Source organism: Microcebus murinus, chromosome 31 (assembly GCF_040939455.1).
Source record: "Microcebus murinus isolate Inina chromosome 31, M.murinus_Inina_mat1.0, whole genome shotgun sequence".
In the NCBI taxonomy this organism is placed as follows: Eukaryota; Metazoa; Chordata; class Mammalia; order Primates; family Cheirogaleidae; genus Microcebus; species Microcebus murinus.
In genome coordinates, this window is record NC_134134.1 from 3,734,346 (window position 1) to 3,758,886 (window position 24,541).

The 24,541-nt window shown below is 34.6% G+C and overlaps 2 protein-coding genes across 2 annotated transcripts in view; one reads left to right on the plus strand and one right to left on the minus strand.

Moving 5' to 3' along the window:
• LOC109729190 (KRAB domain-containing protein 5-like) overlaps positions 1 to 24,541 on the plus strand; it is a 445,983-nt gene that overhangs the window by 169,981 nt on the left and 251,461 nt on the right. The window lies entirely within an intron of this gene.
• Positions 1 to 24,541, minus strand: part of LOC142865668 (uncharacterized) — a 284,849-nt gene that overhangs the window by 56,094 nt on the left and 204,214 nt on the right. The window contains 1 exon segment of the mRNA XM_075998850.1: positions 12,848 to 13,312. Within this exon segment, the coding sequence (XP_075854965.1) occupies positions 12,848 to 13,312 (465 nt within the window).

A 24,541-nucleotide genomic window follows, 5' to 3' on the forward strand; every position in this document is an offset into this window, starting at 1 on the left:
TTACAATGAAATATTCCTCAATTTTAAGAAATGACAGTTAGCTAGCCCAGCATATATTTTCCTGAATTGAGTTAGCCCAATATCCGAATTTAAGTGACACAAGTTCAGAAGAATGGGCTTCAATTTGCCATCAAATTGGTAGTCACTGATTAACACTATGGTGCTCAAATGGTGGTTGTGCTCACCAGGGATTCAGGGCTGGGGAGTAGACATCAAAGAAAAAAACACGACTGGTACCCTCTTAATTTACTGAAATACAAATAAATTTGGCTGTCCTAATTTATTTTCACAGCAACAATATGCAAGTGTTTTCTTTTCTCCACATCCTCACCAGAACTTAGCATTCATCATATTGTGAATAGGCATTCTCACAGGTGTGAGGTAATAGCTCACTGTGGCTTTAACTTTCATTTCCATGATGATTAGATTGGTTGAGCTTTTTGACATATAGCTGTGGAACATTCATTACTGCTTTTTGAGAAATGTCAATTAGTTTTATCACATCTTTCTGGAAGTATGCCTAGATAAAATTACACTGTGTCCAACATGTACATATACAATTATTTCTCAAAATAAAACAAAAATATAGCAAAATAAATAACAATGAAAAAATGAGATGATTACACAGGAATAAGAAATGAATATTTGATCTAGTATACAAATAAGCTACATTCCAAATATATTATATTGGAGTACGAATACAGAAATGAATAAAAGGAAGAAACTGACCAATTTACATATCAACTTTGAAGACAGGATAATTTCTGATTGTCTATTATCCGTTCTTAAAAATATCTGGCTTTATAGTTCAATGCATATGAATATGTGTCTCTACATATGGTAAATCCCACAATTTCAATGTATATGTTTCATTGTTTTAGATTTGGATTTTCGGTGGAAAGTTATGTCATATTCCCTTTTTTCTGACAACTGTTCTTGGGGTTCCAAAGACATCCCCATTTGTCAGATTGTAGATGAGAGGGTTAAGTATTGCAATTAGGATGGTGTAGATGACAGAGACCACTTTTTTCTGCCCAGGGGAATGAGACTTTTGTAGAAGGTACTTGGTAATGGAAGCCACATAGAATAGAGACTCCAGGTGCATGTGAGAGAAGTAAGTAGCCAGGGTTTCCATGTGCCCCAGGCTTGAGACTGTCACCAGTCGAGTGGACAGTATATATACATATGAGGCAGTAATAGCTAAGACAGGAGGGAAGAGAAAAATAACACATGGATAAAAAGACCCTTATATGGAGGGAAGTGTCAGCAGAGACCAGTTTAAATACAGCTGGGATCTCAGAAACTAAATGATGCCCTTCCATGGAGGTGAAGTAATGGAAAGTCAGAGGCCAGAGCACATGGATCATGGCATTGAGCATTGTCCCCTGTGAAGATGGAAGCACCAGGAGAACACAGAGAACATGGGGAATGTGGATGGGGTAGCACAATGGGTGACAGATGGCTAGGTAGCAGTTCTAAGCAAGGACAGCCAGCATCTGACACTCTACTGCCAACAGGGTGATGGAGGAAGAGATGAATGCCACAGTCAGTGAGAGAGATGGGATGATCCCTAGAGAGAAAGTTGAGGGCCATTTGAGAAACAAACATAGACTTAGAAAACTGGCACATGAGGGATGGCTTGCTGATCAGAAAATATATAGGGCAGTGGACAGGTGGGTTGGGCCGAATGAGTGTGAGCTTGGTGAGTTGTGGCTCAAGTGGAATGAGCTGGGTGGAGAGTAGAAGGAAATGAGCTGAGGTCAGTAGAAAACAGGGGTCCCTACTGTTTATCTAAAACTTGGGGGCATGCAACCCTAATTCATGCATATGAGAGTCTTTATTTATTAATATCTGTATATTAGCAAAGCATCATCACTACATTTAAAGGTAAAAGTAAACATCAATACAAGTTCTAGTATTCTTTCAATTTACCCCAATGTATCATTTGCCTAAGAAAAATTAAGTGAGAGATTTTCTTTCCTTATAAAGTCTAAAAGTTGCCAGAAGAGATTAATTAAATTGAATGAATGGACCAAATTTTAGCCACTCAGCATATAGCAAAGCTTCTTCACAGCAGAAAGTTCCTGTAAGCAGTGCAAAGACTTCTATAACCGAGCCATTTGGAAAGAAGCTGTATAGCATACTTCTAAGCACCACTTTGGGAAAATCAAGCTCCTCTACTTCCTGTATAACTTTGAACAACTTCTTTATGCTTACTGAATCTCAGTGTTCTCATTTGTGAAATGAGAGTTGGACTTAATTTTTTTTTCCTGAAATTTGTGACTGGGGGCTCCTAAAGAAAACAAGGTAAGTTATAAGTAAAGAAAATACACTACATTTTTTCTCTGTAGTAACACTTCTATCGACTGTAGTTAATTAGGCTCAGGAATTGGGAAGGAGTTCAGGAAAAAAAAAAACCACAATGTTTGTATGGGTAAAGTAGTAGAAAATGACATGGTGTATTTAGAACATCCATTTATTTGTAAATGGTGAGAGAGTATGGGGCATGTATAGGATCCTTCAGCAGTGGTTGGTGCATAGTAGACACTTACCCATTTATGAAAATAACACAGGCAGAGTGATGGAGGAGAGCATGGGAGGAAACTATCAGGAATTGGAGTCTATACAAAACAGCTTTATATACTGATTCTGAGAGCTCAGAAACTGTGGCGGCCTCTGAAGAATTTATTGAGCCATTGATGTGATAAAACTGGCCTTTTAGCATCCCTCTACCTAGTAGAGGTGTAGAAGATGGGTTGGAGTGGCCAACTTTCAGGGGAAAGGCATGTTGGGAACCCATCAGACCAATCAAGGTGGCAGTGACTGGGGCCCAGCTGAGGCTTTGGAATTAGGAAGGAGAGAGGTAGATTCAGGTAATATTACAGGTGAGATGAAGTGCACAATGGTATTTTTTTTACTGAGGTAGGATCATATGAGTCAGGTAACAGAAATATTGAGGAATTAATGGGACTTAAGCCTACTTACCACTTCTATAGGAGCATCGACTATAGTCGACAGCCACAGATGAAAACGGACAGCTGAGTATTGACTTTAGCCAACAGCCATGATATGAAAGTGCACAGCTGAGGTAGACTTTAGGCAACAAGCAAAATCTTTTACTTTTACAGCTTTTATCTCTGTAGTTGTAGTGTGTATGTTCAGCATATAAGTTACTACCAATCTGTGACCTTTTAACAAATCCTTTGTATGAGTTATTACAGTTGTTTTCCTAAAGCTGCCTGTAAAGTAAAACAAGCTTTCATTGCTTTAAAGCTTTCCTCATCACACAAGAGCAAAACGGATTCATCACCAATGTACAGCACAAATTATCCTGTGGACTATCAGTACCAGCTCCAGGCAAGGTTCACAGCTGGTGAGCGAGTACCAAAGTGGTTAAGAATTTGGAGTGAAGGATAGGCCTTGATAACGACTCTTGGACTTACAAATTCAGAGGATGAATGATTGTGGTGTCTTCTGCTGAGACAAGATGTTCTGAAGTACCATAGGGGGTTGTGAAAGAAGGTACAGTGTGAGCATAGCTTCCAACCAGCTAAGTGTGAGTATGGGTTGTCCAGGGAAGGCAACCACCTCTGGGTGGTGGTTTACCGTGTGGACCTGAAGCTGCATTTTAGCACTTGTAGCATTTAGGGGGAGCTGATGTGACAGGACTAGATAAAACTGCCCAAGCAGTGTGCACAGTGAAGAGTGGAGGGTAAGGTTGTTTTATCAGGGGAGCAACACAGGCCTAAAAGCTACTACCTGTGAACTTTCAAAGGTCTAAAACAATATCAGCAGCCTGATGTAAAACCTCTAGCTTGTTAAAAACAAACCAAAATACAAACAAAAAGAAAACATGAAAACCTTGCAAAATATAATTATTTGCAAGGAGATATTATCAAAAGCCATTCTGTTTTATTCCTACAACATTATTGAATCATATTGTGGATGAATTTTCATATAGCTAATATGTGTAATGTACTGTGGAATGAGAGCCCTTCAAAAAATTTTTTTTGAAGTCTATGAAAGAGGTTGGAGCATGCAAAAAGGCGTCTTTTCTTTCACTGGCACCTGCAACCCCCATCCCCCAGCCCCTGACACCTCCTTCCTGGGGTCCCCTCTCCATGCTTGCCCATTGTACCAATCACCACATTTCTCAATTTTGGAGGGGATTTCTGTAATGCTGAGTATAGACTTTCTGCATTAGTAGCTCCTTGTGGTACTCTTCCCAAAAGATTTAGTTCTTTTTTAATTTTTTTTATTTCAGCATATTACAGGGGTAAAGATGATTAGTTTATGTATTGCCTCAAAAGAGTCAGAGCTTCAAGTGTGTCCATCTCCCAGATGGTGAGCACTGTAATCATTGGGTGTGTATATAACCATCTCCTTCTGCACCCTCTCATCCTTCCAATATACAATCAATTTAGTTCTGATGACTATCATCTTAGATCACTTTCTCCCTCTGGTGTGCCATGGTGGCCTTACCATTGCTTCATCTAGTCCAGGGCTCTCTCAGTACTCTCTGGCAGTTGGCCTGGTCCAGGATCTTCTGTTGTCCCAGACAAAAACATTCCTGTGCTACTACCCTGCTGGCTGCCTGGGAGTGTGACAAGTCATCACTATAATTTTATTCTTCTGCTTATATCATTGCATAAACCATTGCATCATACAGAAACAAACAGATCTCATCACATGCTGGCTGAGCTAGTGAAGAAACTCATGTCTGAGTGTCCTTACCTAGCACGGACTACACAGACCAATCAAGTAAAGGCTGGTTTATTGAAAATATCGACACCCTGGATAAACTTCTAGCTAGATCAATCTAGGGGATAAAAGAAAACACAAATGACCAATATAATGAATGAAGGTGGAACTTCATTAAAAATCATACAGATTTAAATTTATTATAAAGAAATAGTACTAACAATTTGATCAATACATTTGACAGCTTAAGACAAATGGGTAAGTTCTGTAAAGATATAAATTTTCAGAAATTATAAAACAAGAAATAGAAAACCTATATAGGCCAGGTGTGGTGGCTTACACCTATAATCCTAGGTCTCTGGGATGCGAAGGTGGGCAAATTGCTCAATGTCAGGAGTTTGAAACCAGCCTGAGCAAGACCGAGACACCGTGTCTACTATAAATACAAATAAATTAATTGGCCAACTAATATATATAGAACAAATTAGCCAGGCATGGTGGCACATGCCTGCAGTCCCAGCTACTCAGGAGGCTGAGGAAGGAGGATTGCTTGAGCCCTGGAGTTTGAGTTTTCTGTGAGCTAGGCTGATGCCACGGCACTCTAGCCCAGGCAACAAAGTGAGACTCCTTTTCCAAAAAAAAGAAAGAAAGAAAGAAAGAAAGAAAGAAAGAAAGAAAGAAAGAAAGAAGGAAGGAAGGAAGGAAGGAAGGAAGGAAGGAAGGAAGGAAGGAAGGAAGGAAGGAAGGAAGGAAAGAAAGAAAGAAAGAAAGAAAGAAAGAAAGAAAGAAAGAAAGAAAGAAAGAAAGAAAGAAAGAAAGAAAGAAAGAAAAGAAAAGAAAACCTGCGTAGCCTTGTATCTAGTTTAAGAAATCGAATTTGACACTAAAAACATTTTCTACACTATGACCCTCTGGGTTCAAATGACCTTATTAGTTAATCTATTCAACATATACAGGAGTCACCCTTCTTCATAGGACATATATTTTAAGACTCTCTGTGAATGATTGAAGCTACAGATATACACCAAACCAATGTATACTTTGAATTTTTTTCTATATGTACATACCTTTTATAAATTTTAATTTATAAATCATACACAGTAAGAGATTAACAATAATTAACATTAAAATAGAGCAATTACAGCAACATACCAACATTATTACTCTTGTGTTCTGTGTTCGTTATTAAGTAAAATAAGTGTTACTTGAAAACACACATGTTGGTAGCACGATAGTCAGTCTAATATCTGTGATAGCAACTCAATGACTAATAAAAAATAGTGGCATATATAGTGTGGACAGGCTGGAGAAAGGGATGATTCACATCCCAGGTGGAATAGAGGATGGGGAAGAGTTGAGGCAGAGCTGTGGGAAGATCAGTTGCCTTTCCCCGTGAAGCCTGGTCCCTTAGATAGGGGTCACCACAGAGGATAAGAAAATTGATAGGAAATAGAATAAAAGAATATACAGGGACTAAGGTATAGTTTATAGTTTTATATAAAAAGATCAGACATAACAGTGGGCTTATTCAGTAGACTAGACATATCACCATGAATGTCTAAAAGTATGGTTAGACTTACATAGGTTCTTATAATCACAGATATCAATTACCAGTTTTCAGGATAACATATTTAGATATCAGGCCATGCAGTTGCTATGGAAGACAGGCAGTTGGTTGGGGTCAAAAGTCTTTTCATAGGGTTTCTATTCTATCTAGGTGAACAAATAGGTACAAAGTCTTTCAAGGGCTAAATTCTAAGTTCTAACACATAGTCATCATTTAACAAAGGTATAACAAAAGAGGCATAGTGACATATTTTTTGATCTAGTTGTTGTGGACTTAAAGGTAAACAGTGAGGAGAGAGCAGGAAAATGATCTCTATGAACAGATTGTTTAGAACACAGGGGCATCTCTATGGGCAAAGGGCACTCATTCTCTGGCTCCCATCCTGTGAGTCATATTTGCCCTGCCTTGTCTTCTAAGGAAACAGGGAAGCTCACAGATTTTGAGATACCAGGAAGCCTTTCTGGAAAACATCCCTATGGGAGCCATGAGAGCCCACCCTTGATAGCAGCTTCTGATAAGTGAACCATTGAGTTCACACATTCTTTCAGGGCTAAACCCTGCACACTCCTGTTTCTGTGTTTAATATAGTAACATAGGGTGATACTATAATAGTCTTATGAGCTACACTTCATTAATTCCTCAATCATGTTTTTCCAACAAATTCCCCCTTTTTTTATTTTTATTAGACATGAGTTGATGCAGTTGTATGGCCATCACGGTGAGGCGTGGGTCCTCTGCTGTTTTTTTGGGTTTTTTTAGAGTTTTCTCCAGACTATAAATAAGCACAGGTAAATGAGTAAAATAATGTTACAAGTTATTATGGTGGAATTTTTATAGATTTTAAGATGAGAAAGTGGATCAGCTGACTCCAAACAAGATGAGATGCCAATAATAGTGTCAGACTTAGAGAGTAAATTCAGTTTGTGACTGAAGGTATTTAGGATTTTTTTGTTGTAAATTTCCAATCTGTTCAGTCAGATGTTCTTGATTGAGTAGATGTTTTTTAATGTTTTCCCAAGGAAATACAGTTTGATTTTATATAGAGAGACAGAGAAAGAGAGAGAAATACAAATGAGTAATATTCCAATCACAACAGAGCCTAAGTTGCTTTTGCAGACTTATGACCTGGTCTCCCAGTAAGGTGACTGCTTGTTGTAAGGCAGCCACTTAGGTAGCCAATTTGCTGTCAATTTGATTCTGAGTGAACCATAATTGATTTGATTTGTGATGCAAATTTTGAACAAATTCAGTGGTTTGAGCTGTTTGGTGTAATGCTACACTGGCCTTGGTGGCAGTTGCAGTGACTGCAATAATTCCCAAAGTAGCTGCTATTAATAGACCAATCAATCTTTTGGTACATTTAAGAATCTGGGTAAGCAGTTTATGCAAAGCAAACTTTGCTGGGGTTTCCTGCCAAATTCTATTCATTTTAACAGGTAACTACAGCCCTGCTCTGGCTTTAAGAATATAAAGTGCTTCTTTATGGGGATTGAATTTTATGGATTAATCGATACAGGAAAAATAAGAACAGTTGGTATAAGTCACTAGGAAGGAAGGTGCATCATAGATAGCATATTCAATCATGAATAAGTAGGGCAATTTAACACAAGGTTGAGTATAATGAGTAGAGTTTAGGTAAAAATTCCACTCTCCACTGCTGTTTATATCTAATGTGTTTTTGGTAATCCAGGCCTGCAAAGGGTGTGAAGCTGCCAATAATTTCCACAGTTGCTGATGAATAGGGCCATCTAAACTATGAGTAGCTGGAGTGCTCATACCATAATGGTGCCAGGTAACATGACTTTCAAAGTTAGTGTCTGTTATAGACATCGAGGTGACAGGTTTTTTATAACGAAGTTTTTTAACTTTATAAGATGAGGCAGGATGCCCATAGGGACTCCAGTCTAATTAATACATAACCTCAAGAAGGTGAGCCAGTAAGAATGCGTCCCATGTGACTTTTACAATTTTTCCATTGTACCCAGATTTAAGGGTCAGAAATTACTACCTCCTTACAGATGGGTACATCTGGAGGTGCAAATTTAGTATGTCCAGAAGCAGAAAAAAAGGTTGCACTTACAAGAAATAACAAGGCTTTTGATTTATCACTGGTAGAGTTGCAGGTGACTAGCCAGATTTGAGATGCAGGTTTTAAACAATGAATACCTTTACCAATACATATGGGCGGGCCTTTTGTTTCAACTTCGTATTTATTAATTATAGCTATGGCCTCATTGAGTTTCATTGGACCACAATAATCATAAGGTCCTGGTAGCCAATTAGAATCATTATTAAATACTAAGAAAGGAATGTCAGCCCAGTTGACAATCTCATTTAAAGGTGCATTGGGAATATAGGCCCAGTAATGATAAGTGTGGTTATCAGACATTCTTACCACCATGCTCACTATGCAGATCATGGCAAGAAAGAGGTTTACAGATGTTTTAGGTTCAGACATCGACTTCAATATTCTGTCTGCTTCTTCATAGGTCCTCTTCAGCTGTCCACATGTCATGATCAGTGGCTGGCACGTTTTCTTGCTTCAGCACTTCCTATTCTTTATTTTCATCCTTTTAAAGCCCTCAACCAGGGCCTCCTTCCCTTCTGGTGGTCTCCTCCATTTTTTCCCCTCCTGTTTCCACTCTGGGTTTGATTCTTCTGCTTGGAATCCAGACTATTTGTCCATCAGCTCTCAAAAGACAAGGAAAAGCCTCCCCCCCACACCTTTGCCCATCCCTCTTTCCATTTATTCTCTATATCATCTTTCCACCAGATAGGCTGGTGAGGGAAAGGATCTGGTGGATGGCTCCCTTTCCAATACTTCTCTACTGCTGTTAAATTATCTTTTTTATGATAACTCAAAAAAATTAAAGTAAATAAGGCTTAATTTTTTCTATTCTGGGGGAACATATACCTCCCCTTTTTGTTTAAATAACATATTTTAAGGTTTGATGAGTATGTTTTTTACTATTTTAGGTAATATCTATTGAGTTAAATGTAGAAACTGTAATAATTTATTTTTTGGATAATGATTATCAATTGTTTCTATAAAATCAGATATATGTGATTGCCAATCCAGATTTTGCTGATAAGCCTTTTGAATTTGTGAATTAGTAAGGGGAATAATACTTTATTCAGGATCTTGGCCACTCAGTTGTTCTAGTCTGTTGCTGTTTTTGTAGGTTATTTACCAAAATTAAAGAAAAAACTTATGTAGTCATAATTTTAAAATTAAAAACAAAACATGTTAAAGAATTAGGATAAGTATATTACGCCATTTTATTAAGAGTATATTAATATTAACCAAAATCTTTGTTTTAGTCAAAATTTCTTAATAAGTTTCCTTTCATAAAGTTTATCTCATCATGCATATATCACACAGCATCTATAACACCTTCCATAAAACTTTGTTTTGTCCTAAAATTCGTTTTTCCTACATAATGAATCATTTTAGGATAAAAATTTCTATGCAAGATCCTTTCTTTTCATTATCTTTTCTTTAACCTTTCTAAATAAAGCTTTAAATTCTTTGATATCTTACATCTTTTTCTTTAAATAACCCACGGATTATACAAAGATATATATATTTTAACAAGAATACATTCTGTTTCTTTTATATTTCTTCCTATTAATACCATCTTATTATATGGTATATCTTATATGTAGAATTACATGCATTGCGTACAACAGTGAGAATATTGTAGCCCAAGCACAGGTGGAAAGAAGACTGGCTTAAATACAGTTGTAGAACGGAATGAAGATAAAAAATGGCAAAAAACTGGAGATAATTATGCAATGAAAGAAGCAGAATTTCCACTTATAAATTCCAAGAGTTGGTTGTTCTGCCAGTTCCTTCGCTCTACATGCAAAATCAGTGACTTTTTACCCTGGGCATTTTCAATCTCTTCTCTGGAGCCACAAGTTCACTTCCACAGAAATATTGACAGGTAATTATAAAGCATCTATTGCATATCTAACACTGTCCTGTACTTATTTCTTCTATTTAAATGTAAAATAAACTCCATAATTTATAAATCCTTCTTAGTGTTTACCTGAACAAAGTAGCCTGATAAAGTCAATAAATCAATTAGTTAAATGACCAAGAGTAAAAGAAGGAGTAACCAATAAGTGCTTTCAATATGCTTCCCAAATTAGAATGAAAAGATAGAATGTACTAAGTGAAATGATATTACCACACTGTGTAATTACTAATACATTCAGATAATTTTATGAGCACCATTAAGTTTTATAACAATCCTTGTTGGAATTGCAGATCAGGTCATATAAATGAACTTTGAAATAATAAAATAACATAGTAGGCCTAGCAAGAGCAATAAGTATGTAAGAACAGAGGATTGGGATGGGCAGGTTCCCATTCAGAAGCTTTAGGGCTTAAAACAATTAATTAAACTTGAAGCAAATAAAATATTTCCTTTCAGAATCTTTGAAGTTTCTAGTTTGCTAGTAAATTCTCGACACTTGAAATTACCCATTTTTTCTAATATTTCTTCTTTTCTGTTCAAAATAGGCATACATCCACAAACACAAATATAATTCCTTAGTCTGTAAATATACTACAACTATAGTTCAACTTAACCATGATGTATTTGTATATCTGATTCAATATAAATAAAAAATATGCTTATTTCTGTTTCACTGGCCAGGCAGGTTGCATGTTGAAAGAAAACTGCAGTATAGAATGTAACATCTAGTCATTCTGTGTTCAGAAATGTATGGCTTTCATTAAGTGCAAAATCTTTATTATAAGCATTACAGTAACAATGTAATTACAAACATAATGAAAAAAAGCTTTGGGAACCTTACTCTTTAAAGTACAGCCACTGATAAAATGGATCACAAATTAGGTCTTTGTATTGTGTAGCCCGACAGTACATTTTTACAATCGATTTCCTCCAACTTTGAGTAACATGGGATAGGTTAATGTTGGTGGCATAATAACACTTTATTCAATCTACAACATGTTGGAAACAGTAAAAGCATTTTTAATTTAATGAAACAAATTAAGTTTACATGTAATCTAAAAATATTCCAAATTACATTCTATTTTATTATTGTAACGTGCAGTAGTAAAACAAGTTATTTTTAATATTGTAATTTTTACATTCTGATTATAATGAGAAGAATATTAGTTTGTATACTTACATCATATATCCCTTAAAATACTGTTTATTATAAGAAAAATCAAAAAAAAAGAAAAAAAAGAAAAATTCTTAGTACCTATCCATTTCATAAATCTTACATTTCAGTGTTTTTAATTTTCCATGGAAACGTACATGAATAATGCCTGCTTAATACAAAAGACTTCTATTAAATGTGATGTAGCTATCATTAAACACACATTCACATACACACTAAGAATGAAAGCATACCAACTACGGTATTTAAAGTTGAATAATATCAGTACTTGCTTGCCAAAAATAGCAAAAATTTATACTTTATTACATTTTCACCCTACACGGACCAGAAAGTATATTTTACATGGAATTATAACTCTCAGAAAATCTCTCTCTTTTTTAAAGCTGACATACAATTAAATCAACTAACTATTTTAACTGGGTGGTTCTCTATAATCAACAACCTGGTTTAAAGAAATGAGTGAATGTGTTAGTGCATTAGTGTATTGCACTGTGAGTCCTCTGATATATGTTTAGACTTGATTCTAGATTAATTGCATTCTGAAATTTATTAAAGTATTTTAAGTATCAATTGTTCATTGTTCTCTAAGGTATATCTTTTGCATAAATATTTTTTGACATTCATTATATTTGTAAGGTTTCTATTCCTTAAAATTTTTGTGATGAAGAGCAATATTTGAGAAAATATTGGAGCATTATTTTCAGTGTAAGTTCTCGCATGTCAGATAAGATCTGTTATAACTAATGGTATTGTCAGTAGTCTATATTATTAGTTTTGCTTTAAGTATAAGTACTGTTGTGCATTTTAAGGCTAATCCTTTGGTAAAGCACTTATATACTCATTACATTTATATCACTCTTATCTAGTCTGATTTCTTTGATGTGGAATAAGATGTAAACAATTATTAAAGACTATGTCACAATTTTCACATTCATAGAATTTTTCTCTGATATGAATTCTTTTATGTAGATTAATGTGTGAGCACTGGGAAAATGCTTTGCCACATTCCTCACATTTGTATGTTTTCTCTCCTGTATGGATTCATTTATGTTGAGTGAGGTCTCTGAACGGATAATGGCTTTTCCACATTCTACACATTTTTAGAGTTTCTCTCTAGTATGGATTCTTTATGTCGTGTAAGGTTTGTGCACAGGCTAAAGGCCTTGCCACATTCTTCACATTTGTCGGGTTTTTCTCCAGTATGGATTCTTTTATGTCGAGTAAGGACTGAGGACTGGTTAAAGACTTTGCCACATATTTCACCTTTGTAGGGTTTCTCTCCAGTATGAATTCTTTTATGTCGAGAAAAGTGTGTGACCTGGGTAAAGGATTTACCACATTCCTCACATTTGTAGGGTTTTTCTCCTGTATGATTTCTTTTATGTTGAGTAAGGTGTGTGCAGCGGGTAAAAGTTTTGCCACATTCTTCACATTTGTAGGGTTTCTCTCCAGTATGGATTCTTTTATGTCGAGTAAGGACTGAGGACTGGTTAAAGGCTTTGCCACACTCTTCACATTTGTAAGGTTTCTCTCCAGTATGAATTCTTTTATGTCGAGTAAGGTTTGTGCACAGGGTAAAGGCTTTTCCACATTCTTCACATTTGTAGGATTTCTCTCCAGTATGGATTGTTTTATGTCGGGTAAGGGTTATGCACAGGCTAAAGGCTTTTCCACATTCTTCACATTTGTAGGGTTTTTCTCCAGTATGGATTCTTTTATGTCGAGTAAGGACTGAGAACTGGTTAAAGGCTTTGCCACATTCTTCACATTTGTAGGGTTTCTCTCCAGTATGAATTCTTTTATGTCGAGTAAGGCTTGTGCACAGGGTAAAGGCTTTTCCACATTCTTCACATTTGTATGGTTTCTCTCCCATATGAATTTTTTTATGTAGAGTAAGTTTTGTGCAACACATAAAGGCTTTGCCACATTCTTCACACTTGTAGGGTTTCTCTCCAGTGTGAATTCTCCTATGTATAATAAGTTTTGAGCAACAGTTGAAGGGTTTTCCACATTCTTCACACTTGTAGAATTTCTCTCTTGTATGATTTTTTCTATGTCCAGAAACATTAGAGCTGTGGTTATAAGTTTTGCCACTTTCATTAAGTTTGAAACATTTCTCTCCAGTATGTCTTGTCTTGTGTCTATTTAGATTTGATGATTTGCTAAAGACATTTATACATTTATAACATTTGAATAATTTTCTGTGGCAAGTTGACAAATATTGGGTAAGACCATCATAACATGCTTTCTTCCTCTTATACTCACCCACACACTCCCAGTCTCTTCTTAAGTGTATATTTTCAAGGCCATTTCTTCCATATAATCTCATTATTGATTTCTGAAAGGGGTCTTTTATACCCTGCTCAGGCAACAGGTCTTTGTTGCAATGGGAAGAGAGTTCTGAAAGAGATGAAAATAACAAAGTATCTCACTAAGCAGACTCTGGTGAATGTACTTAAAAATTTGAATATATAAAACTATAGAAAGTACATTAGAAAGAAAGCACAATAGAATACCATGGCCTTACTTCCATCATAGATGTATGAACTTAATAATATAATTACAACCATATTTCTTTTAGAAATTATAACTGCTAATTGTTCATAGATGAGAAAAAAACACCAGGAACTACACGAAAGGGGAAGGAAACTTTGTTGCATTTACCCACCAAAGCCCTTCCTCCATGCTGATACTGAGTTATCACTTTAGTAGTAAAATCCTATCTCCTGGATTCCCTTTCAAAAGAGAATGAAACTATGGGCATATGTCCACACATGTGTTTTTTGTGGCCTTTCCAAAGGCTGGTTTCCACCTCCCTTGACAACTACATAACTCTCTGAGAAAAATATGCACATATTAAGAATAGAATTCTGCATTATCATAATGATGGTGCAAAATATTTAATTATGCTATAAAATTTGAAAGACAAAATAAAGAAATTATCATTCCCATGTTTTAATTTGTATACATTATAAAAAGACATAATTATTCACATCAATATCATAAAGGTGAGGGCAGATGTAAAGATTAAGAACTTTTATATGCAACCAAAGTTAAGTAGTCATTCATTTAACAAGAGTTGCAAGTTCAAAAGATTTTACATAGTTCTCACTGTGAACATCAGAAAAAAAGTGTTTATAGAGATAAAAAAGAAGGCTAGGCAAAGAAACAAACAAAATATGTCACTAAAAATCAGTGAGGCACAATGCAGGACAGAAGGAGAGGAAAGAAAGAAAAGACAGTGACAAAAGTTATATAAAGCAATTAACATAAGAGAAATTGTAAGTCCTTCCTTTGAGAAAATTATGAAAATATTTATGTATCACTGTTTCCAGTCAGAAGGCACAGTTAAATAAAGAGTTAAAAAATACCCAACTATATTCTATCTAAAGTGACTTGACTTCATTCCCGGTGAGAACAATAGACTACAATTGGCAGGATATAGCAAGATATATCAGAAAAACATTTAGCATCAAAGAGCAGTGGAGTTCAAAATTATATTAGGCACATTATTTTGAAGTATAATTGACGTTATAATTTTGACGTTATAATTTTTAAAATATACTTTAAGTCAAAACTGTCACAAGAGACCAAAAGGACAATAAATATAAAAAGTGGTCATTCACGGAGGGCCTATGAAAATAATACATTTGTATGATATCTATCTTTATCTCCAATCAAGGTTATCAAATATATTTTTAAAAAGCATTGACAGAAATGAAGCAAGAAATGGACATCAAAATAATACGATACTTTGATATTCTATTCCACTTTCAATAATAATAAAACCAGTCAAATTATTAATAAGAAAACAAAAGATTTGAAAACACTACAGAGCACTTAGACCTAACAGATACATTGGAAACACTCTACAAAATAATAGTAGAATATACAATCTCCTTGATAGCTCATAAAATGTTCTTCCTAAAAAACTACCTCTTCAGCCACAAGTCTTAACGAATTTTAGAAAATTGAAATTTTACTCACTTTAATTTTTGACTAGAATGGAATGAAACTGAAAATAAATAATAGAAGAAACACAGAAAAATTCACAAATATAGGAAAATAAACAACACCCTTTGAATACGTTCTTCTTCAAGAGAAGAAGATGTAATGTTGTGAAGATGTCCAGATTAATCTACAGATTAAATGCAATTCCTTTCAAATTCTCAATTTCAGTTTTTGAATAATAGAAACAGCAAACTCTTCCTTCAGAAGTTTCATTAAATGTAAATGGTTTAGTCTCTCCAATGAAAAATAAGATGAATGTATGGATAAAAAACAAACAGAACCATAGTATATGCCACCTACAAAATCCTTCCTTTAGCTCTAAAAAGTCAAATGGTTGAAAGTAATGTAAAAAATTCTACATAAATAATAAGAGGAGGATATTGTGGGCATAAGTAAAGAAAATACACTTTAAGTCAAAAGCCATCAGAAGAGACAAAGACTTTTATAATGACAAAATGGGTGATTTAGGAGAAATCTATGGCACAGAATACACATAGACAGATAATATACATGTAATGTACACATTTTAGCTTAGATATTTTAAAATATATATTATTTATCAGGGCTTTGCATGGTATATGATGATTTCAATGATGAATATATAAGGCTATGCCTGATATATATGATTTCAATGATGAATACAAATATTGACAGAAGATAAATAAGAAAACAGATAATGGGAAAGACATTATAGACTAATTAAATGTAAACGACATTTACAGAACTCTTCTGTCAAAGGCAGCAGAATACACTATCGTTTCAATCATACATGATAAATGCTATTTGGACACTTATGTATTATCAAGTTGAAGAAACCTAAAATTATACAACATATATTTTTTGACAAAATTGAAGTGGAACTAGAAATCAAAAGCACAACACAAACTGACTAATACAAAATATATCGAAATTAAACACACTCTTTAATACATTCATGCTCAATGGTGAGATGATTTAAAACTGTCAAGATGTCAATAATATCCACAAATTTAATTCAATGTCTATAATGGTCCTATCATACTTATTTTGAAGATATATAAAAATAAATTCTAAAGTGTGTTGGAACAAAAGATTGTCAGACTGTTTTAGAAATACAAACAAGGAGGCATAGCACTTCTTGATTTGAAAACAAGTCTGCAGGAATAAAAAAATGTGTTACTGGCCCAAAGACAAGTAATGAGATGAGATAACAGAATGGAGAACTCAGAAATAAACGTTTTTGTCAATGACCAAACTTAGGTTCCTCAAGATTGCAATGACCATGCAATGAAAAAGAAGAGTCACTTCAACAAATGTTGTAGAAAACTGAATATTTATGATAGAAAAAAAATGATGTTGGTACCTTCCCTTGCACTATATAGAATATATCTTAAATAAATTAAATATTAAAACATAAGAAATACATGTATAAAACTCTTAGAGAAAATGTAAGGGAAACATCATGATATTGGTCCTGGCACTGTTTTAGTAGATGTAACATCAAATGCATAATCAAGAAAAAGGAAGAGAAAAAAAATGGGATTGTATACAAATTCAAATTTTCTGCACAAAGGAAAAACTTAGTGAAGTAAAAAGGCTTCCTAAAAAATGGGTAAAAATAGATGCAAACCATATATTTGATAGAAGTTAACATCGTGAATCAGTAAACAATGATCAAAATTCAAAAACAAAGGTAAATAACGTTACTAACAAATGGAAAATAGATTGAACTGGCATTTCTGCAAAGAAGATATACTTATGGCCAAACATAATTTGAAAGCATTCTAGAAATTGTTAATCTTTAGAGAAATGCAAAACAAAATGACAATGAGATATCACCCCACACCCATTACATTGAGAACTTTTAAGTAAATAAAAGCATATGCAGATACATACATATGAAGAGAATGTAGAGAAATTGAAATGCTACTATGTTATTCTGAATCTTTGATACTAAATATTATAACAATTGAAATATAATAGATCACAAATTTAAAATACATTAGGAGAGCAAATCAGCTATATGGTGGGAGGGGAAGGATCCAATTGTTTTTGTTTTTGTTTTTGTTTTCCCAAAGAACAACAAAAATTTGGCAGCCATTCATATATAATTACAATTATCTGAATTTGAGGACTTAAATGGAAAGTCATTAAACACTAGTGGAACCATAGGTCTGCATGGTCATTGTGAGTACTGAGGCTCTCATCCCGGTGACAAACGTAAGGACCCATTGTCCTGAATACAGACTGCAACATGGGTCAACCATCTTGGATACACAGAGTCTCCGATGGTTCCCTATGACAAAGTCGGAGTGGTGCTGCTCATCCAGAGACTTTGGGAGATACAGGCGTATATGCAGCCATTGAAGCAGACCTCAATAACTTGGTCTTGCTATCATCTGTAAAGTAGAACTGTGACTCTGCTACAGCAGTCTCAACTATAGTCCATGTCCAGTTCTTTCAGTGCATAGATCCACACAGTGGCCTGCAGGGACTCTTCCAAGGTATAACTTGGGAGCCACACCCACCCACATATATGGGTTTAGCCAGAAAATATGCAGACTGAAATGCACAACCATGCCCTAGTATGTGTCATACACATCAAAATCCTGAAGGCAACCAGTATACCCAGCAACAAGAGAGGATTGAAAATCACCCAAGCCCTTTGGAACGGGCCCACCAGATGCAGACTCCACTGCAGAGCAAGCGGCAGTTTTGTGACCTATCCACAGCAACTCTTCATTGAAAACCTAGTGGAGAGACCTTTAGCCTTAGTACTCAAAAGAAAAAATCTTTACCCTCCAAAACCAGTTTATAAAATCTGGGAAATGTATTTAAATCTTCACATGCACAGATACCAATATAAAAATAATGGTCAACTTCTCTTAATGCTTCTATACTATCATAACACTACAAGACATAAGTACAAAAATTAGGCAAGAACATGACAAGAATCCACTCATGTTAGAAAGAAAAAAGTAAAAATTACACCATTTGCAGATGATATATTATCTTATATAACAAAAACCATAAAGAGGATAGGAAGAAAGCTTTAAAAGTAATAAAACATCTCAGTTAAGTCACAGGATGTAAAATTTACATACAGATATCAGTTGCTCTTCTACACACTAATAAAGTAGAAAATAAAAAAGGAAAACAAACACTCATGTAAAATACCATCAAGATAATAGATTCCTAAGAAATATATTTAACCAAAGTTAATTAAAAAAAAACCCTTCACACTGAGTACTATAAGATATTAATAAAAGAAATTGAAGATGACATGAGAAAATAGGAAGATATTATCCAAAACAATGTATACATTCAATGTACTTCCTATCAAAATTCCAGGGGCATTCCTTGACAGTATTAACCAAAAAATCCTAATATTTGTATGATATCACAAAACCATTGATGAGCCCTAAACAATAAGGCAAAAGGAGAAAAAAGGTTCCAGCATCACACTTTATGATTTCAAATTAAATTTTAAGGTGAGAGTAATAAAAACAGCAAAATATGCACATAAAAACCGACACAAATAACAATGGAAGAGAATGGAGTGCTCAGAAATAAACCAAAACATATAAAGTCAACTAACATTTATCTAGGCTTTAGGAATGCACAATGCAGAAAGTATGGCTCTTCAATGCTTGGTGCTGGAAAACTGGATACCCAAAAACAAATGAATAAAAGCAAACTATTTTTTCTTATATGAGACCCTAAATTAACTCCAGATATAATAAAGATTTTAAATGGAATACATAAAACTGTAATGTTTGTAAAAAAAAAAAAAAGTATAAAGGAAAAGAAGAAATATGGGAAAACCTAACATAAGACTTGCAATTTTATTTTTTTTTGGTATATGATAAAATAAGCACTAGAACAAAATCTGAACAATTTTGGCTGCATCAAACTTAAAATCCTCTGCACAGCAAGGAAAAAAAAACAAAATAAGAAAACATATAGGACAGAAGAAAATATTTTCAAATTTTATATTGCATAATATGTTAACACCCAAAATACATAGGAAACTCATATTTTTCAAATGCAAAACAATGTCATCACCCACTTCAAAATAAGCAAAAGTTGATGTAGATTCTTTTCAAAGAAAACATAACAGTTTACAACAGGAAACATGAAGAGTAACTCAGCATCACCAAAACATCATGTAAACACAAATGAAAACTATGATTAGGTATCACCTCACAACTGTTAAAATGGCTAATGTCCAAAAGAAGAGACATAACAAGTGTGGACAAGAGTGTGCAAGAAAGCAATCCCTGTACACTGTTATTGATTGTAAATGGACAGTGTCACCATAGAGATTTGTTAAAAAATGTAAATAATACAACTGCCTTGTCATTCACCATTTCTACCTATGAGTATAACCATGAAAAATCAGTATCGTAAGAAGATTTTGCACCTCCATATATATCGCAGCATTATGCACATTTACCAAGAAAATGGAAACAAACTAAATGCCTGCTTATGATGAATAGACTAAAAAATGATTGTACAAACACGTACCATATACTATTACTAAGCCATGAAAATGATAAATATCCTGCCATTTCAACAACATGGATGGATGTAGGAGGCATTATGCTAAGTAAAATCAGCCATTCCCAGAAAGATGAATATTACTATGGATAATTAGTTTTAAACAGTTGAATTTACAAAAATAAAGAGTACAACAGTGGTTTCCAGGGTGTAGAGTCAGGAAAAATGAGGAGATGTTTAAGAGTAAAATCTTTTAGTTATAAGATGAATAGATCTTGGAGATCTATTGTATGGCAACATGATTAGGGTTATTAATAACATTTTATATGCTTAAAATTTGTTAAGACCATAGACCTCTCTATAAATAAATTTTCTCAGTATAATTAAATGGTAAATATGTGAGATGATGGAATAGTTTATGCCCTTTATTATATTGTTTTACTATTTATACACACATCTGATCACTACAGTGTGTACAATAAATATATACAGTTATACAATTCTTATTTGTGGAAACTTCCACCCATTAAGCACCCCATACACAGAAATATATGCACACATACACACATATGAATGACACAATTCTGATGCTACTAAACAGGGGGAAATTATGGAATATAAGTTATCAAAATATTGTGAATCAATTGGGAATATAAATATATTCATGTGTGTGAAGCACTGAATGAGACAGATTATTTTGGAATTCTATAGGGTGAGAGCGCAAAATAAACTATATTATAGTTTTGGTATTTGGCTATAATAAAGTTTCAAATTTACTCTTACTTATACTAGAAAAAGATTACTTAGAAGTGAAATAACATTAGATTTTCTTACATTTAGGCAGAGGCTATGCATTTGTACAAAGTTAGTGAGCCTCACTTTCTGTAGACTTGCCTCTGAAAATTTAGAATTGGAAATCAGGATGCAGAAAATATGACTATCTGTCCATAGGGTTTCTGGTATTACAGAAACAAATCCAAATATCTCCACTATTCCCCTTTACACATTTTAGAAATGATGCATCAAAAGGAACTTAAAGCAGGGAGCTTGGCATGGAGGATCACACCTATAATCCCAACAATTTTAAAGGCCAAGCAAGAATGATCACTTGAGGCCAGGATTTTATACCAGCCCTAGCAACATAAGGAGATTCCATTTTTACCAGATAATAATAATAATGAAAAATAATGGCTAGCCATGGTAGCTCATGCCCATAGTTCTAGCTACTTGGAAGACAGAGGTTTTAGGATCCCTGGAGCCCAGATGTTTGAGTTTGCAGTGAGCTATGATCATCCATTTTACTCAAGAAATGACAGGATAGCAAAACCCTGTCAAAAGATGGTTTAAGGTAATGGTCCTCAAAATATGCACAGATAGTCCCATAACTCCTAAACAATAGAAATGCTGATAGATAATGTAGTCCCTTATAAGCCAGCATAAGAAGTATGACTCTCACTGACTTCTAAGGATGATCACTGCATGGGTAGGATTCTTAGAGAGTTAAAGAGCCTGGGACAAAAGATGTCCTTCTGGAAGATAAAGAGCAACGTACACAGGCTTCTAAAAATCATTTCGAATTGAACAGAATATTCCAAGCCACTTTTTAATATCTGCCTTCCTCTTTGAGATATACCTCTCTAACATTTGTTATGTGCTTCACTGAATCTCACCTACCTGGATATTTAACTGTTGTTTCCTCTTTCTTCATAATCCAGGGCTCTATCCTTTGCTCCAGACATGCAATCAGCTCTGGCTTTGAGACAGCAAGACCTGTTTCATTAGAAAAATTTCATATGACTCTTACTGAAGACTTTCCAATTACTAATGCAGTGCTATCCTTAGTAAACACAACATTACAGAAAATTCTATAAAATTCCTTTGCAACATATTGTTTTCTCACAGACCCTGTAGAATGATAAAAAAATTTTTCTAATTTATGACGAGAGCACCAATTCCCACTAGCACTAAATAATTAAAAGGTGGAAATTCTATTCTAAGGTGTAGGCAACAATTATATACCCTGATTTCTAGTGTAACTACTAATCTAGTGTGAAATATACATATCACTCCAAGAAAGGGTAAGGTTCAACATAACATGAGACATCTAATGATTTTATTTTACACAACAACAATCTTCAAATTTTCTGTAAAAGCATGGATATAAAATTCATTCATGTAAAGTTGATACTTTTAAGGAACTATCTACAAAAATATACTAATGGCCTTAATGTGGAATAGGAATTCTGTACATAAGTGATCCTCACCAAGGGAGACCAGGTTTCCATAGTTCTCCAACATCACATCCCTATACAAATTCCTCTGAGCATTGTCCAGGCATGCCCACTCTTCTGGAGAGAATTCTACAGCCACATCCTGGAATGTCACCATCTCCTGTAAAAAGACACATATTTTCCAAGTGGCCATAGAGAGAGTTATTCATTTGACTACAAGGAAAATAAGTTATGAGAACTTTTTCTGACATATGAGTGAATAGAATTATCCAATGAGATATTTTTTAGCATATTGATATTCTTGAACATATTCTCTTATTCACAGGAATGAGGATCAGAAAAGATGTATGAAACTGTGTGCATATGATTCTGCTTTAGAGGATAAAGTATTTAATACAAAATTAAAGGCCTCAGTACAGTAATATAAATTTATGGGTGTTATATTTACATCATATCAGTAAATTGTGCATATTTCTCACATAGGGAAACATAGAGATTTAGAAAGTATCACCTAATTTTGATCAGTACAATAAAGAACTGGAGATTTTTTTTAAATGCAGGCTCTGATTCAGTAGATCTGGGGTGTAGTCTGAATCTCTGCCTTTCACATAATATAACTACTGATAACAATGCTGCTTGCCTAAGGAGGGTATATTGTCAATATCCAATAAGTGGTAGACTTTGAATTTATCTCAGTTCATCTGAACAGAACACAGATAATAGCCCTCATTTTTCAAAGCAATATATAAGAATAATATAGAGCTTCCAGATTTAATGTGATGGCTCATGCACATCAGTCAGTAAATCTCCACAAGACACTTAACAATAAAGAAAAAAAAACAATTAACTTTATATTGGATGAATCTGTCAGAGAGCATCTTAAGCAAGTGAATGAAATTAACATAACTTTAGCTGCACAAATTGGTGTTAGGCATCGTTGCAAAGAGGAGGACACAAATCACTGCTGGGATGGTAGTGGCCAACAATATGTAACCATGAAGAATCATCAATTTATACAAATTTCAGATACTGATACTTCCTATATTTTGTTGTCTTTAATAATGTATGTAAATAGTTTAGCATCATACAGAGCAACTCTTCTATTTTCACTTTTCCCCATATTTTTGTGGTTATTTTTTTCAATCAATGCTATCTTCTTTCGAAATTTTCCTAATGATATTTTATGTAGAGCTAATGAAGCATCCAGATCATACATTGAGAGTACATGTTTCCCTTCCTCACTCAAATCCAAAGACTCTATCCCATCCCCAGGACAAATCTCAGACATTCACACTATTCCATCTTGACCTGTCACAATGGGAACATTTTCAATATTACATGTCATACAGTGCTTATGAAACTTGTTTTTTGTAGTAAGAAGCTTGTGGGAGAGAATATAGAGCAGGTTCTGTTATATAGGAAGGAAGGATTTTCCAGAGCTCCTTGACTATAATAAGAAGAAAGAAAAACATGTAGTTACAAAACTTTTTAGGCATATACATCAGAAGTAAAGAAGTAAATTTTACAAGTTCAAAAAACTAAAGTTCTACATGACTTTCTAGGAGAAAGAGTAGACACAACCCCTAAATTAGGACACACTTACCTGAAAATCAGCCATTTCTTCTCCCTCTTCTCCTACTCTGAAATTCCTTTTCAGGTGAGAGTGTGTAGAATGATTATAATTAAATCTTCAGACTACGCTTAAAGGAGTCAGCACAATTTGTTCCCTTGTTTCCACAATATTCACAAGCAGGAGGAACATAAAATGCAGAAAGGCTACACTCAGTTGTTCTTGGTCATAGAAAAGATTCAGCTATGATCAGCTCCTTCATGTAAACCAAAATGTGAGGTTCTCCTATCTTTTCTTCTGGTTACCTTCCCCTGCTACAGGTGCCAGAAGTTTTTGCTACAGGAATGGGAATTTGAACCAAACTGATCTGCTTCTACCAAACCCAGAGAGCAGAACCTGTGGCTTCCCTCTAGAACAAAGGCTAAACTCAATTCACATGAATATATGCAGAAGTCCTAATGCTTGACGCTGGTATCAAATTAGAATTTTGTGGGGCACAATTAAAACCACATGGATGTTCCCATCAAACTCAAAAGGCAGGTGATGGTGTTTTTTCAATCCAGCCAGATTATCCTAATTGAAAGCCTGGGCTCAGAGGTAATTATCTTAAAATTGTCTCTGAAACATCAATGTGAATGTAAATCATGTGGTACCTTGGGCCTCACTCTAAGAATTGTGATCTGCTGGTGTGGAAGGGCTACATTAATTGGGTTACTTATTGTGTCCCCTTTTAGTCCTGATGTTGCTCAAACTTGACCCAATATTAGTAGTACTCAGATAGTGACAGCAAGCACAGCATATATACTGCCTTTTGCCCAACTCTCA